Source organism: Natrix helvetica, assembly GCF_964273705.1.
Source record: "Natrix helvetica genome assembly, chromosome: Z".
Classification (NCBI taxonomy): domain Eukaryota; kingdom Metazoa; phylum Chordata; class Lepidosauria; order Squamata; family Natricidae; genus Natrix; species Natrix helvetica.
The window spans coordinates 141,529,032-141,546,095 of record NC_138554.1 but is presented as its reverse complement, the minus strand read 5'-3'; the positions used below and the strand labels follow the sequence as shown (position 1 = coordinate 141,546,095).

General features: G+C 49.2%; 1 protein-coding gene across 1 annotated transcript in view; it reads left to right on the top strand.

The window, feature by feature from the left end:
* The window catches only part of LOC309401625 (SCO-spondin-like), a gene marked incomplete at its 5' end in the record, with an annotated part of 141,400 nt that overhangs the window by 53,237 nt on the left and 71,099 nt on the right, over positions 1-17,064 (top strand). The window contains 14 exon segments of the mRNA XM_081970693.1: positions 520-684; positions 1,013-1,196; positions 1,484-1,535; positions 2,863-2,911; positions 3,592-3,712; positions 4,777-4,999; positions 7,129-7,270; positions 7,537-7,902; positions 8,823-8,969; positions 10,808-10,978; positions 12,094-12,258; positions 13,097-13,276; positions 16,097-16,219; positions 16,325-16,454. Coding sequence (XP_081826819.1) covers positions 520-684; positions 1,013-1,196; positions 1,484-1,535; positions 2,863-2,911; positions 3,592-3,712; positions 4,777-4,999; positions 7,129-7,270; positions 7,537-7,902; positions 8,823-8,969; positions 10,808-10,978; positions 12,094-12,258; positions 13,097-13,276; positions 16,097-16,219; positions 16,325-16,454 — 2,218 coding nt within the window.

Below are 17,064 nucleotides of genomic sequence, written 5' to 3'. Positions count from 1 at the left end.
CCGGAGACAAACACTGGAAGGGGAGCTTTTGGCTGGTTCCCACAATGCGCGACGAGAACGAAATGCCTTGTCAGACCAAGTTCCAGCTGTTGTGGAAATTGTAGCACCATCTTGCCACGTTTTGCAAACCCCAGCATCCACGGATGTACTTGCAACCGAGGCAACTTGAAGATCGGTGTGGACTCCTAGAATCCACCAGCCAAGGCTGAGCACGACAGGCAGTCCTCAACATATGCCATGGAATCTGGCTTCCCCGTGGTCGCAAAAGAGGATCGTGTGACCCTGGGACATTGTGACTGTCATTAAATGGCATCTGAATTTGAGTCACATGAGCATGATACTCAATGGTCGTAAGTGTGAAAAAAGGTCCAAAGTCACTTTTTTCCGCTCCTGTTGCAACTTCCGATGGTCGCTAAGTGAAATGTCATAAGTTGAGGACTTCCTGTACCGTTTCAGATGGATGTTTGCCCTTTCCTGTGGACTTGAGACTCTCAGTCACTCTCTCTCGTCTTGTCTCAGTGTCCCCAGAGCAAGCTGGGTGGCCCACCTCCCCTCCAGGATGGAGGCCTTGTTGGGCCGGTGAGTTCGAATGCCGGAATGGACGCTGCGTGCCAGCCGGACTCCACGGAGCCATCTGCAATGGAGTCGACGACTGCGGGGATTTCTCGGACGAGCTGCGCTGCGGTGAGTGGATGCTGGAGATGCGGCAGGACAAGAGCTGCCTTGTCCTGGAACGGAACGGATTGGAACAGAACGGAATGGAACGCAATAGAAAGAATGGGATGGGATGGGATGGGACGGGATGGGATGGAGCGGAACAGCACAGAACAGAACAGAACAGAACAGAAATATAGGAATTGAATAGAAAGAATGGAATGGAATAGGTTAGAAAGAATGAGATGGGACGGAATAGAAAGATAAGAATGAATTAGAAAGAATGGGGTGGAATGAAATGGAGAGTAGAAAGAATGGAATGGAATTATTCTGTTTTGTTTTGAATCCCCCATCGCAGGTGTGGCCCCCTCCTTGGAGCCCCTCACCCCAGAGGACTGTCCAGCTCCCCGGTTCCCCTGCGCCTTTTCCGACATGTGCCTTGAAAGCAGCCAGAGGTGCGACGGAGTGGCTCACTGCCCAGACGGCACTGATGAGATCGGCTGCGTGGCTGCAAGCAGCGTGCCACCACCTGGCGTTTTCAGGTGAGGATGGAATGGAGCTGGCGGGCATTGGTCCACTGGGATTTGATGCCGTGGACAAGCCAGGGTTGAGGGCCGGCGTCCAGGAATGTTGGTGGGAGATTCCATCATTCCCAATTGAGGAACGGAAGTAGAAGACGGAAGGTATCCAAATGACCCTGGAAACAGGATACGAGATATCCCAGCCAGCCACTTCTAGCCTGCCCCCCAGTTGGAGGGCAGAACCCTTCCATCTTCTGAAGGATCTTCATGAGGTCTATTAACCAATCTCCTTCTGGTTTTCCTTCCAGCCCGTGGACTTCAGAAACGCATAGGCAGGTCTCTATGACCCCACCCACTGTGGTAAGGAGAAACGCCCCCCCTGGCCAGGGAACCTATAGGTCAGGAGAAGTCAATCTGCCCCAGGTTTTGGGAGTCACCTGGCTATCAAGGGGAGGGACTTGAGGAGGAGAAGCAGCAAGAGGAGGGAACCTGCTGGACTAGACGGCCTCCAAGGTCCCTTCTAACATTGCCGCAGCCAAAAAAGCGAGCCCAATCCTCAGTTGCGTAAACAGAGGCACAGAATCAGAATCATGTGAAGTCTTAGTACTGCTTTGTAAAGCTTTAGTAAGGCCACACCTGGAATGTGGCATCTAGTTGGGGTCACCACGTTCCCCAAAAAATGTTGAGACTTTGGGGGAAACTGCAAAGAAGTGGTGGGATTCAGCCAGTTTGCATCGGTTCAGTAGAACTGGTTGTTATTTTTTTGTGGAGTTTGGTGAACCAGCTGAATAACATATGCCTCGCCCCGCTCCGCTTGGCCCCTCCCCTCCCTGCCAGTGAGCAGTCAGGAGGCGAGGCAAGTGGTCGCACGGCTGGGTGAGCAGCTGGGCAAGGCCAGGAGGCCAGGCAAGGAGAGGTCGGGCAAGGCGAGGCGCCCCACGACGTGAGTGATGTCGAGTTGGCCATGCCCCAATCACATGACCACTCGGCCACGCCTATCCAGCTGGTCATTAGGGCAGATAATTGGTTGTTAAATGATTTGAATCCCACCACTGCATTAAGAGGATTAGGGGACCGGAAGCTGAAATGTATGAATGGGTGGGGTTAATGAATTCGGTTGTGGCCCTCAAGAGCCAAGATGGCCGTCCCGCTCCTTCTTGAGAACTTCCGGAGAATGGAGGACCCACAGCCTTTGCTCTGCTCTTCTAGGGATCTTAGATCGTGAGGGTTTTTCCACGTCCCAAAGGTGCTTTTTTCAAGAAGCAGCTGAACTTTCTCGGATTTTTTCTCTGAAGACATTCACTTCTCCTCCGAGAAGCTTCTTCAGCTCTGACCGGATGGTGGGGAATGGAAGGATTCATACTCCTTGCAGACAACTGGTCATTTGCATCCTTTTTAGAGCATCGTTGAGGCCACTTGGAGATTTATCTCTGTCCTCAGGGTCTCCTAGGTAGTATAAAACCGCCGTTCCAAAAAGGCTCCACCCCCTTTTGCATGACTCAGATAGACCTCCAAGTGGCCTCAATGGCTCTCGAGCAAATGACCAGCTATCTCCAAGGCCTTTCAATCCTTCTATTCCCCACCACCCTCTGGTCAGTTCTCCCAACTGAGTGTAAGGCATGTCTTCCTATGTGTGAACGGATATCTAGAGTACCAGGTAGCATCTCCTCTTCCTCCTCCCTTGCAGGTGTCCCCAGGTAGGCCGTGGCCTGAGGCCCATAGCCCCACTCCGCCAGGTAAGGGGAGATAGAGAAAGATCCGTTTTTCATGGGTAACTTTTGGTCTAGCTGAAAGAGAAATACAAAGAAGAAATATGGAGAAGGGAAGGGAAAGGAGGGAAGGAGGGGAATGGGAAAAGGGAAGGGAGGGGAGGGCGAGATGGAGGGAGGAAGGAAGGAAGGAAAGAGAAGGGGAAAGGGGAAAGGGAGAGGAAGAGGAAGAGAGGGAGGATGGGGAAGGGGGGAAAGAGGGAAGGGAAGGGCAGGGATGGGGAGGAAGAAAGGGAGGAGATGGGAATAGGAGGGAGGATGGGAACTGTGAAAAAGATGCAAGGGAAGGGAAGAAAGGAGATGGGGAGGAAGGGAGATGGAAGGAAAAGAAAGAAAGAGAGAAAAAAGAAGGAAGGAAAGATAGTGAAAGAAACCAGGATCAGAACAAACCAGCCATTCGCAACCCTTCTTTCAACATTTACAAGCCAATCCCCAATCCTTCTCTGGGCCTCAACCTCACTGTTGCTGACTGCCAGGACTAACCCCAACTCAGGCTGGATCCAGGCAGGGCATCCTTTCTCACTCCGGCCCTTCATGACTCCTTCGAGGAGTTTGTGCCAAGGACACACACCTGTCTGCTTCCAAGGGGGTTCCAGGAATGGCACATGCTGCCCTAATGTTGTGCCATTTTGCACCCCTTCGTTCAGGTTCTTGCAACGAGCCCCTCGGCCTGGAGGATGGTCGGGTCCCCTACCAACAGTTGACAGCCTCCTCCCACCAGGAGGGACGTCCCCCGGATGCTGGACGGCTGAACAGGGTGCCCAGTGTGTAAGTAGTACAGGATTGGAGCTACTCCAAGTGGGAGAATTCTAGTAGTGCACCAATGGGAGCAAGGATTCTTGACCTTGGTCCCTGGAAGAGGGGTGGACTTCAACTCCCAGAATTCCTCAGCCAGCCTGTTGAGAAGTTCTCATCTGTCTCCTCCTCTACATCTGTCCATCCATCCAACTCTCCATCCACCATCTATCTAACCATCCATCCATCCACCCATCTGTACATCCATCCAACTCTCCATCCAACTTTCCATCCATCTGTTTCTCACCTCAACCACTTGAAGATGGGTTAACTTCAACTCCCAGAATTCCACAGCCAGCAGGTTGAGAAGCACACTGATCTCCCTCTCCATCCTTCCCTCCCTCCCTCTCTCCCTCCCTCCCCCTCTCTCCCCCTATCTCTGATTGCGCTCTCTCCCCCCCCCCCCAATCCATCCACCCACCCATCCATCCTTCTTTCTATCTAGGTGTTTCTCAGTCTTAGCAGCCTGAAAATGGGTAGACGTCAACTCCAAGAATTCCCCAGCTAGCATGTTGGAAAGAACTTATCTGTATCTCTCTATCATCTCTTCCCCCCTCCCCCCGCATCCATCCATCCATCCATCCATCCATCCACCCACCCATCCAACCAGTTGTTTCTCAACCTTGACCCTTTGAAGATGGGTGCACTTCGACTCCCAGAATTCCCCAGCTAGCATGTTGAGAGGAACTGATCTATATCGCCCTATCATCTCTCTCTCTCTCTCTCTCTCCATCCATCCATCCATTCATTCATCTTTCTCTTCATCCATTCATATCTCCATCCAGTTGTTTCTCACTCTTGACCCTTTGAAGAGGGGTGGACTTCAACTCCCAGAATTCCTCAACCACCCATTTACCTTTACCAGTTATTTGGCTCTTCCAACCTGGCCTTTCAGGTGGGAAAAGCATGATGGGAGCTCATTGTCCTATCCAGGGAAGGTCTCCGGAAGAAGACTTGCTCACGGCAGGCGTTCAGAAGCTCCCTCTGTTCTGCTCGTCGTCTTGACGGCAGCCAATGTTGGTGTCTTCTTTTTCCAGACGGAAAACTGAGCCGGGATGGAGCCCCCTCCGGTCTGACCCCAACCCCTACTTCCAGGTGGACCTTCTCCAGCCCTTCTTCATCACAGCAGTGGCCACTCAGGGTGGAGGCAGCTCTGGGGGATTCGTCGTACGTTATCGCCTGCTTTATAGCAACGACGGGATCCATTTTTGGAACTACACCAAGCCTGGGTATGGCCCAGTCTCATCTCTAAAGGCTCAGGTATGGGATCTCCCCGCTTCCTTTAAAAAAAAAACTTTATTGAGAATTTAAAACATTAAATACAAACGCCTTTAAAAAGAGTTTTATATAAGTTACAATCCTTTCTGACAGTACTAACATAACCATTTACTATTCAAATACATTTTTATACATTCCTAATTATTCCTATATCTATACATCTGTATTTCTAAGCTGTACATTTCATGTTCCTATTATTTCTCCATTGATACCAGTTTTTCCCAAACTGTATAATATTCTGAATTTTTTTCTTGTCCCTTAACTCCAAGGTGAGTTTATCCATCTCTGCGCAGTCAAGAATCTTTTGGATTATCCAACAGTCTGTTGGCCTAGTATTGCTTTTCCAACATTGTGCGAGCGCTATTCTCGCTGCAGTAATTACGTGCCAAATCAAATATTTGATCTCTTTCATATACTTTCCCTTAAGAAGGAACAGTTCTGCTTTGAGTTCTGTTTGGGTGTTTGTAATTTCCTCTAATCATTTTGGTATTTTAGTCCAATATTTTTTTTGCTTTCGGGCATAACCACCGTGCATGAAAGAAGGTACCCAGCGCCTGTTTACATTTCCAACAGTTTGGATTTAAGTTTGGATACATTTTTGCCAGTCTTGAGGGGGTTAAATGCCAGTGATAAAACATTTTGTATTGCTTTTTTTTTTGTATGCAACAGATTTTGTCATTGTGAAATTTTTATTCCAAATTCTTTCCCAATCTTCAAACTGAATATTAACCCAGGTTTTTAGCCCAGGCTATCATTGGTCCTTTTACTATTTCCTCTGCCATGTCAGGGATCTCCCCATTTCCAATCCAGGAAATGATCCAGGACCTCAAAGTCAGCCTGGCCTCCTGGTTTCTCTGTCTCAGATACTGTAGTGGAATATAGCCTGGATTCCCAGAAGGGAGGGGCTGCCATTCCAGAGGAACAAGAGGCAGGGAAGTTCAAATAGTTTGATCCAGGGGGAAAGAGTCATGTTGGCCCTGCCCTGGAGAAGGGAGAATCCAGTTGGTCCTTGCCTTACAATAGTTCATTTAGTAACCGCTTGAAGAGAACACGGCACTGGAAAAGAAAGCGACTGAGGACCATGTCTCAGATGTATGACCGTCGTGGCATCCACACAGTCATGTGACTTACTTTTGGTTGCTTGACAACTGATCCATGTTTATGACAGTTGTGGTGTCGAGGTGGGGTGAGGTTGTCACCTTTGGTGACCTTCCAACCATTGGAAGCCAGATTCACTTAACGACCGAGTGATTAATTTCACACGTGCAGGGATTCATTTCAGAAGTCGTAGAATGGGGCAAAAGTAACGGGTGTCTCTACTTAGCAACCTGAAGTTCTAGGCTCAATTGTGATCATAAGTTGAAGACTATCTGTATTGAGGGGGTCCTTGACTTACAACTGTTCATTTAGTGACTTTTCAAAATTGCAATGGCATTGAAAAGAGTGATTTGAAGTGTGGTGTTTGAAGAGGGAGGAGGAGGAAGAGGAGGAAGGACTGTGGGGTCCTTGGTGCTCTCTGAGCTGGGTGGTTTTCTTACACACCTTTCATGACCCAATTAGGTAACATCATCAGTGCTTGTAAGGAGTGCAGTTTGCCTAGTGAGGAGAGCACTCCTTACTAGTACTGAAGATGTAATGAAACAATTGCAAGAAACAAGCAAGCTCAGTGAGCACCAAACACCCCTCAGAAATTTTGGGTTCAATTGTGATTGCAGGTCAAGCCCCTCCCCCCCCCCGTATATTTCATGAAACAAGTAGGTTGCTTTAGTTTGGCAAGATTCTGTCTGTTGGTGAGGAACAATAATGGAAGCTGCTTAGAAGAAACTCCACATGTCTCTCTTGGTTTTTCAAGTCGGAGCCTTTTCTCCCTCCGTTACACTCCTTCTGTGGGTGTTGCCAAATCTGAGGAGTGATTGTGAGCTTCACAAAACTGGAAATGACATTTAACGGTGTCTTCTCTCCGTGGGCTACTGTCTTCTATTTTTCCATCCCTTTCTCTCCCTCCTTACTAATTTCTCTTCGATGCTCTTCTCTGCTTTGCCGAGAGGACGAAGGGATTCCATACGCTTAAACCACCCGTTTTGTCCTCTCCAAATCCCTCCATCCCGCAGGTTCTGGAGGGGAATTCAGACAGCAGCACCCCGAGACGGCAAGAGCTCAGCCTGACTCTCCTCGCCCGTTTCCTACGCTTTGTGCCCGTGGAGTACCACCAAAGCGTTTCCTTGCGTCTGGAGGTGTTTGGCTGCTCCTGGAGTGAGTTGAGGCCGGGGAGGGGATGTTGGAGGGCCTGGAAGTTGCAGAGATGGTGTGGAGCTCAGGCTGTCTTGTGAGTTACCGCGTCTTCAGGACCTGTGGCTCTCTGATGTTGCTCTGCCAATTTTGCCAACAGGAAAGGATGCTGGGGGGGGGGGATGTGACATATTAAGGGCTAAGATTCCCCTGACTGCCCTTGACATGGGGGGGGGGAGAATCCTTCTCTTCTTCCTCTCGACCACTTCGTTCTTTCTTGCACAACCCAGAGACGGAGCGTGCCGTGGGACGGTTGACCTCTGCCAGCCGAAGCCCCGCCCCAGGAATAATCCGTACGAGACCCAGTGAAGCCCCATCTCCTCCTGAGAAGCCCCTTGGCACCCCTGTCCGGTTGCCACCTTCCACCAAACTGGAGACCACGGCAGTTTCCCAGACTGGCGTTACGGGGCTGACCCCTTCTCGGCAGTTCCAGAAAACCACCATGCCAGCTGCTTTATCCACGGCAATGCCCGGTATTCGCTGGTCCACTTCTCGGCCGCTGGTGACTCCTGGATCGACCGGTGCTTCTGGAGTGCCCACGTGGCACATTCTCCCACACAGCCCCGGAACCCCTGGATGGAGGCCCACCTTGTCAGGTGAGGCAGGCGGGCCACGAATTTGGTGGGGTGGGAGGAACGTCCCGTTGGGGGATGCCGGCTCAAATCTTGACTCCAAAACTGAAACTGCGAGAGGGACCCTGGAGTCCTAGTGGACGATCCCTTAAACATGAGCCAGCCGTGTGCAGTGGCAGCCGAAAAAGCTAACACGATCCTGGGTTGTATAAACAGAAGCATAGAATCAAAATCCCGTGAAGTGTTAGCACCGCTTTATAAAGACTTAGTAAGGCCACCCCTGGAATAACTGCGTCCGGTTTTGCTCCCGGCGTTACCAAAAAGAGTTTGAGATTATGGGAAAAAAGGGCAGAGAAGAGCAACTGAGACAATTAAAGGCCTGGAGACAAAAACATCTGAAGAACGGTTGCAGGATTTGGGTTTGGCCAGTCTAGAGAAGAGAAGGAGTAGGGGGGGACAGGAGAGCAGCCTTCCCGTATTCGAGGGGCTGCCCCAAAGAAGAGGGGGTCAAACTATTCTCCAAAGCACTTGAGGACAGGAGAAGAAACAGTGGATGGAAAATAATCAAGAAGGGAAGCAACCTGGAATTAAGGAGAAACTTCCTAACACTGAGGGAAATTAGCCAGTGGAACAGCTTGCCACCAGAAGTTGTAGATGCTCCATCAGTGGAAGTTTTTAAAAAGAGATTGGAAAACCGTTTACCTGAAATGGACTAGAAGACCTCCAAGGTCCCTTCCAACTCTGTCATTCTCTCATGTCACCTTCACCATGATGTCATGAAGGCCTCCCCCTCCCACCAGATATCAACAGAAGGGGCAGGCAGAAGCCCCTCCTCATTTCAACTTCCTGTTCGCAGGAGACTGAGAGGACGCTTTGGGGTCTTCCCCCCAGAGGATCTCGCCCCAATGCCACCCCTGGCTCCATTGTCCCCTTCTCTTTGGCAGTGCCCACTCTCGTGCCCTCTGCTGGGATGGCGCGGGTCCTTTGCACTCAAGGACAATTTACCTGCGAGACCTTTGGCTGCGTAGAGGCCGCTTCTGTCTGTGACGGGCAGCCGGATTGCGCCGACGGCTCGGACGAGGCCCACTGCGGTGAGTGCGCGCCAAGCACTGGGAAAGACCCTCTGTTGTTCTTGTTGCCGCTCGGCTCTTATCGCTTTCAGGACGGCAAGAGGCTCTAAGGAACATGGAGAAGGTCTCCAGGTTCCTCCAGGCTTCAGGGGTTTCGACTGCTGTCTTCAGCCTCAGTACACCCCAGCGAGGTGGGCCATTGCCTTTCAACTGGCAGTTGTTGTCCAGCCAAAGAAATTTGGATTCATGGATTCCATATATGGCTTGCAAGTGCTATCAGCACTTGGTTGGGGGAGGAAGAGAAGGAAGAGAAGGAGAAGGAGAGCGAGAAGATGAATAAGTAGGAGGAGAAGGAGGAAGAAGAGGAGAAGGAGAATAGTGGAAAAGGAGAATGAAGGAGAAGGTAGCTGAGGAGGAGGAGGAGAAGAAGGAGGCTAATGAGAAGGAGATAACAGATGAGGAGAAGGAGAAGACAAGGAGGAAGAGAATAAGGATAATGAGGAGGAGAAGGAGATAAAAGATGAGGAGAAAGAGCAGGAGAAGCAGAGGAAAGGAAGAGGAGAGATAGAGAAGGAGAAGAGGAAAAGAAAGGATAATGAGAAGGCGAGGAAAAAGAGAAGGAGGGAAAGGGAAAAGTGGAGGTGGTGGTGGAGGAGGAGATAGATAAAAAGAAAGAGGAGGAGAAGGAAGATAATGAGAAGGAGAATAGATGTGGAGAAAAAAAGGAGAAGAAGATGGGTGAGAAGAAGGAGGAAGCTAATGAGAAGAAGGAGATAAAAGATGAAGAGAAGGAGAAGATAGATAAGGAGGAAGAGAATAAGGAAAATGAGAAGGAGGAGAAAGAGAAGAGAGGAGGAGGAGGAGGAGATAAAAGATGAAGAGGAGGGGGAGAAGGGGAAGGAGAAGATAGATAAGCAGAAGGAGAAGGAAGAGAAGAAGATAGAGGAGGAAAAGAAAGAGGATAATGAGAAGGAGACAATAGGAGGAGGGGAAGGGAAAGATGGAGGTAGATGAGAAGATAGGTGAAGAGGAGAATGAGGAGGAAGCTAATGAGAAGAAGGAGATAAAAGATGAGAAGTAGAAGATAGATAAAGAGGAAGAGAATAAGGATAATGAGAAGGAGATAAAATATGAAGAGAAGGAGGGGGAGAGGAAGATAGATAAGCAGAAGGAGAAGGAAGAGGTGAAAGAGAAGGAGGAAAAGAAAGAGGACAATGAGAAGGAGACAATTGGCGAGGAGAAGGAGAAGTGGGAGGGGGAGGGGAAGGGGGAGGTAGAGGATGATGAGGAGAATGATAGATAAGAGGAAAGAGGAGAAGAAGAAAGCTAATGAGAAGGAAAACAATGGAGAAAGAGACTAAAGGAGAAGGAGATAATAGATGAGGAGAAGGAGAAAAGAAAAGGAGGAGGAGGAGGGGAAGATAGATAAGCAGAAGGAGAAGGAAGAGGAGAAGACAGAGAAGGAGAAGAGGAAAAGAAAGAGGATAATGAGAAGGAGACAATAGGTGAGGAAAAAGAGAAGGAGGGGAAGGGAAAAGTGGAGGCGGAGGAGGAGGAGGAGGAGATAGATAAGAAGAAAGAGGAGAAGAAGGAAGATAAGGAGAAGGAGAATAGATGTGGAGAAAGAAAAAGGAGAAGATAGGTGAGGAGGAGGAGGAGGAGGAGATAATGAAGAAGGAGAAGTATCACCTGGTGAACTGACAGCCTCTGGCAATTCTACCACCTAACGGCTGAAGGTTAAAGTGGGGTTGAGTTTACAAACCATTGTTAAACCACGATTGGCCATGCCAAGGCTTAGCATCCAACGCCACCAATCTCTCGATGGCACTGAACTGCTCTCCCCTCTTGTCCTTTCTCAGGTGGTCCCACGGCCCCCGTGGCCCACACCCTGCCCCCCCCAATCCCGGCAGGCCCCCCCAGCGCCTGCTCCTCCAAGCAGTTCTCCTGCCAGAGTGGGGAGTGCCTGAGCCATGAACGCCGCTGCGACCTGCGCCAGGATTGCCAGGACGGCTCCGACGAAGCCAACTGTGGTAGGTGGGCGAACAGGAGAGGGTGTGGAGCAGCCATGGCCCTCCAATCATCCGGGACCCCAGAGGTGTGTGATGAGGGAGATGGAATCTGAGCTCTGCCAAAGCTGGCAGAGTTGGCATTCAACCGGGCACCAGTCCAGGGTACGGCAGACATTTGCTCTGATCTTGCAACCATGATAGCTTTATTTTTTATCCTTCTTTTTCTTCTTCTTCCCACTCCTGCTCCTCCTTCTCTTCCTTTTCCTCCCCTTCTGCTTCTTCCTCGTCCTCCTCTGCTTCCTCCTTTTCCTTCTCCTATTTCTCCTCCTCCTCCTCCACTCTTACTCTACTTCCTTGTCCTTCTTCCCATTCTTCTTCCTCCTTGTTCTCCTCCCCTTCCTCCTCCTCCTCATTCTCTTCCTCCTCCCTCTTCTTCCTTGTCCTCCTCTTTCTCCTCCTCCCCTTCCTTCTCTTCCTTCCTCTTCTTTCCTGCTCTCCATCCCCTTCCTCCTCTTCTTCATCTTCTTCTCCCTTCTTCTCTTCCTTTTCCTCCCCTTGCTCTTCTTCCTCATCCCCCTCTGCTTCCTCCTTTTCCTTCTCCTATTTCTCCTCCTCCTCCTCCTCCACTCTTACTCTTCCTCCTTGTCCTTCTTCCCATTCTTCTTCCTCCTCATTCTCCTCCTCCCTCTTCTTCCTTGTCCTCCTCTTTCTCCTCCTCCCCTTCCTCCTCCTCCTCTTCCTTCCTCTTCCTTCCTGCCCTCCATCCCCTTCCTCCTCTTCCTCCTCTTCTTCCTCCTCCTCCGCTTCCTCCTTTTCCTTCTCTTCTTCTTCCTTGTCTTCCTGCTCATCTTCCTCCCATTTTTCTTCTTCCTTGTTCTCCTTCCCTTCCTCCTCTTCTCTCTCCTTCCTTGTTCTCCTCTTCCTCCTCCCCTTCCTCTCCTTCTCAACCTTTTCCTCCCTTTCCTCTTCTTCCTTGTCCTCATCCCCTTCCTCCTCTTCTTCCTTCTCCTCCTCTTCTTCCTCCTCCTCTTCCTCCTACTTTTTTTCTTTTACTTCCTCCTCTTTTTTCTCCTCCTTCTCTTTTTCTCCTTTCTCCTCCTCCTCTTCCTCTTCCTCGTCCCCCTCCCCCTCTCCAGTGGACTGCATCCTGTCTCCCTGGAGCCTCTGGAGCGAGTGCAGCCGGTCCTGTGGGCTGGGGGTGACCTTCCGGCGCCGTGACCTTCTCCGCAACGCTCTCCCAGGGGGACGTTGCGACCGGGATGAATTCGATAGCCGCTCCTGCTTCCTCCGAGCCTGTCCAGGTACGGATTCTTCTTTCTGGCAGCCAAATCCTTCTCCCAGCCCCTCACCTCCCCATCCACAGGCCTTGCAAAAAGCTGGGCTCCCCCTGAACCATTTATATATATACAGTACAAAATATTAGCTTGAATCTTTTTCCTCAGAATGGTTCTATAGAAATGGAAATAGAAAAATAGAAATAGAAAAATAGAAATAGAAATAGAAAAATAGAAATTGAAATATAGAAATCAAAATTAAAATTAAAATACAAAATAAATAGCAATAGAAATAACAGAAATACATGTTGAAATTGAAGTATAGAAATTGAAACTGGAATAACAGAAATAGAAATAAATAGAAATTAAAATAGAAATGGAAATAAATAATAGAAATAGAAAAACAAAGTCGCTGCAGGGAAAACATAATGCAGGTAGTCCTTGACTTACGACAGTTCATTTAGTGACCGTTCAAAGTTACGACAGTGCCGAAACAAGGCCCTCTTTTTCACCCTTAGGCCATCGCAGCCTCCCTGCAGTTACAGGATCCAAATTCAGACCCTTGGCCATCGGTCCCTATTTAGGGCAGTTGCCGCAATCCCCTTTTGCAACCTTGCAACCAGCCACGTCAAGGGGGGGGGGAAGCCCCGATTCACGGAAACGACCATGTTCCGAATTCAACAAAGGCCACACTTAACAACCTGGGCAGGAAAAGTCGTTCAATGGGGCAAAAGGCTCACTTAGCCATGTAAATTTTGGGCTCCCTTGGAGCCATAACTCGAGGACTGCTGACAGGAGGAGAATCCCAAGGCAGCTTCCTCTGCCTTTACCGGTGGGACTTCCGCCTGCTTTTCCTCTTTCCCAGTGAATGGGGGTTGGGCCTCCTGGGGCGAATGGTCTGATTGTGATGCCGAGTGCCGGGGCGGTGTCAGGAGTCGCACCCGGACCTGCGCTGACCCCCCACCCAAGAATGGAGGAGAGCTGTGCCCCGGGGATGCCGTCCAGATGGAGACATGCAACCAGCAGCCCTGCAGAGACGCCAGGGGTAAGCGGAGGTGGGTGGGGAGGTGGCTGTCTGGTGCTGAGCGGGATGGGGCAGAGGAGAAACAGAGAGAGAAGAGACGTAAATCAGAATCCAGGACCACCTTCTGAGGAAAAAGCACTCTGCGCACGCCCAGAGAACTCTGCTGCCAATCCCCCAGTGTTGCTTTTCAAAGCCCGAAACTCACTGCTGAAGACCTGGGAGCTCTTAATTATATTGAGGGTGGGATCGCTTCCAAATTATTATTATTTATAAATTATTTATAAAGTTTTTTATTAAACCCACATTAAGACATTGGACACAGTGTAACCATCCTGGCAAAGTCTTTGCCATACATACTAGAATATAAAGTTATACATTATAACCACCATGCTTATTTACAATTGGTCTATTCCGTATTTACAAATGTAAAAATATCGCATTTCCAACCATGATGTTTTGCTTTTATCTTATACATTTTCACTGTTGTAGTTTCATACATAATTCTAATCTCCATTGTATAAATCTTACTCATTGCTTATTTTGGATCTTTTCCTTTTTTGTTCCAACCATCGATAAAATTTATCCCAGATCTTATAATATTCTGATTCATCTTTGTTCTTCAGTTCCCACATCAATTTATCCATTTCAGCACAAATCATAATTCTCCTAATTACTTCCTCTTCTTGTGGAATTTCCCTGTTTTTCCAGTTTTGGAAAATATGTTTTTCAGTGGATTACCCCCCTTGTTATGTTTGTCGTTTATGATTCCCAAAATAAATAGTTGTAGTTTGAATTCTATTTCCTCTTCCGTTTTTCTCTATCAGCCACCTTTGAATTTTCCGCCAATATACAATATGCAATTTGTTTTTTGGCATGACCACCACATATGGAAGTATGTGCCTGATTCGTAATCACATTTCCAACAATTTGGCACTAAATTTCTAAACATTTTGCCTATTCTCGCAGGTGGGAGATGCCACCTATAAAACATTTTATGTAAGTTTTCTTTACATGGTATTGCCAATGTTAATTTCCTATTATAAATGATTTATATTACATATATGCAGACAGGCAGACAGACAGACACGACCCACCCCGAAAATAAGCCCTAATCTGATTTTTTGGGTGTGCCCTGGGGGCTGGGGGTGGCCAGCACAAGAGGCAGAGAGCACGTGGGGCTCTTTCTTTTGCCATTTGTGGAATTGGTCTTCTGGTTATTTCCTTAATCAAATTTGTTTGGACTTTGGTTTTTCTCACAGACATTTCATTGCCCAACTAGGTAACAGAATCAGTGCTACAAGGGAGTGGTTTTCTATGGTTATGGGCAGGCTGTTGGACAAAGTCTTCCGGCAGCCTGGCCATAACCATAGAGCACACGCCTAGAGCGGCCGCTGCTGGAAGAATCGGAAGCCGAGTTCCGGAGTTTGGAAGCCGGGGAAGAAGTTTTGCTCGGAGCTCAGCAGCGGCTGCAAGGGCATGGTGAGGCTGGGAGGCATGCGAGCTGGGGAGCGGAGCAGGTGCTCGCGCAACCCCCCTCTCCAGCCGGGCAGAGCTCCATGCACTGACCTAGGGGGTATCCCGAATGTGCCAAGCTGCGGAGTGGGCAGAGTGCCACGTTGATTGGTGCCTTAGTGATACCCCCTAGGTCAGTGAAGGGCGCTATGCCCGGCTGGAAAGGGGGGTTGCCGGGCGGCTGCTCGTGAGCTTGGTCACCTCATGGCTGCTTCGCCCCTGAGGCTGTGCCCGGCTCTTCGGGAGTCCGCTCGCAAGGGAGCAGCCGCCCGGCAACTCCCCCTCCGGCCAGGCAGAACACCACTCCCCAACCTAGCGGCATCCCGAAGGCACCAAGCAACATGAGCGCCTTCCCCCCCGGTTCCCGTGGCTTGGCGCCTTCGGGATACCGCTAGGTCGGTGAGCAGTGCTCTGCCTGGCCAGAGGGGAGAGGTGTCCAGGGGGCTTATTTTTGGGGGAGGGTTATATTTTTGCCCACCTGAAAAATGTGGCAAGGCCTTAATTTCAGGACATGTTGTATTTTCAGGGAAACATGGTACCTGATGGGTTTTTTTCTTTTGGTCTCCAAAAAATTATAATACCTGGTCCTATTTTCAGGGAAATGCTGTGTGTGTGTACAATATATTATCTAAAATATAACATATATAATTGTGTGTGTGTGTGTGTGTGTGTGTGTGTGTGTGTACACATATATGAGCTCCAGGTGTAGTTCTAGAAGAAGAGACAGGCATTGCGATCTCCAGAGCTTAAAGTATATTACCCACTTAGCTTTCATTAGCCTCTGCTAACATTGTCAGAGTGCAAAAACTACCATTGATGAGATATCTGCCTTTATATATCATTAATCAATGTTATCTATCTATCTATCTATCTGTCTATCTATCTATCTATCTATCTATCTATCTATCTATCTATCTATCTATCTATCTATTGATATAGAGATGTGTATATAATAGAACATGTCTAACGTAATATATATAATATAATATAAATTATTATTTATTTATTATTATTTATTAAATCAATTAATTAGAGGCCTCCTAATCATTGGGGGGGGGGATCTCATCGCTGATACCTCCTTCCCTTCCTGTCCTCTCAGGGGTGTCCAGAATGGGCCAAAAGTAAAGATTTGGCGCACTCCAAGCTTTGCCTCTTGTTTGAATAGGGGGTTGGACTAGATGACCGCCGAGGTCCCTTCCATATCTGTAATTCGATGATTCTGTTAGGGTGTCCTGCTTGAGCAGGGGGTTGGATTAGATGACCTCCGAGGTCTCTTCCGCCTCTGTCCTGTTAGTTCTGCTCTTTTTCAGCCCTCGTCTTTCTCCACAGACTGCGGTCCAGATATGGTCTTCGTCCAAGCCGGGCATTGTGCCCGTGGCCTGGTGGACCCTTGCCCGCAGACTTGCCGCCAGTTGAGTGTCCAGAAGTCCTGCCAGAGCAGCTGCGTGGAGGGTGAGGTCAAGGTTCTTGGCGTGGTGTGTGTGTGTGTGTGTGTGTGTGTGTGTATCTTTGCACCCCTTCTAGATAACCTCCCTCTGTTGCCTTGGGTCTCTGCAGGGTGCCGATGTCCCCCCGGCCTCTTCCTGCAGGAGGGGGGCTGTGTGAACATCAGCCAGTGCCACTGCTTCTTCGATCACAACCACCGTCGGCCAGGGGAGATCTTCCTGCGGGACAACTGCAGTCAGTGGTGAGTGTGGGCAGATCTCGTCCCTTTCTCTGCAGACCTGCTGGGTCTTAGAGAGCAGCAAAACAGTGTGCTTAAACAAAGGGAGGCTTGTCGGAGGCTATAGGAAGGGGGGGGGGGTGTTTCCCAAATGGGGAGGGCTGGGAGGATCCCTCCCAGGATAGAGGATAACGCCTGAGTAAGGCGGCACCTGGAGTACCGCATCCAATTTTGCTCGCCGTATTACAAAAATGGAGGTTGAGACTTTGGAAAAAGTGGAGAGAAGAGCAACCAAAGAGAGTAATGAAATCCTATATATAATTTCTGACAGATGGCTGTCAGAATGTTGTCAAGTGAGAGGTGTGTTAAGTGAGCGTCGCCCCGTTTTATGACTTTCCTTCCCGCCTTTGTTCAGGGAATCCCTGCAGTTGTTAAATTAGTAATTCGGTTGTTAAGTGAGTCTGCTTTCCCCCTTGTCAAAAGGTGGCAAAAGGGCATCATATGACCCTGGGACACTGCAACCGTCATAAGTGGGAGTCACTTGTCAAACATCTGAACGTAAACCATGTGACGGTGGGGATGCTGGAACGGTTGTGATTGTGACATACGGTCCTAAGTCCCTTTTTAAAGTGTC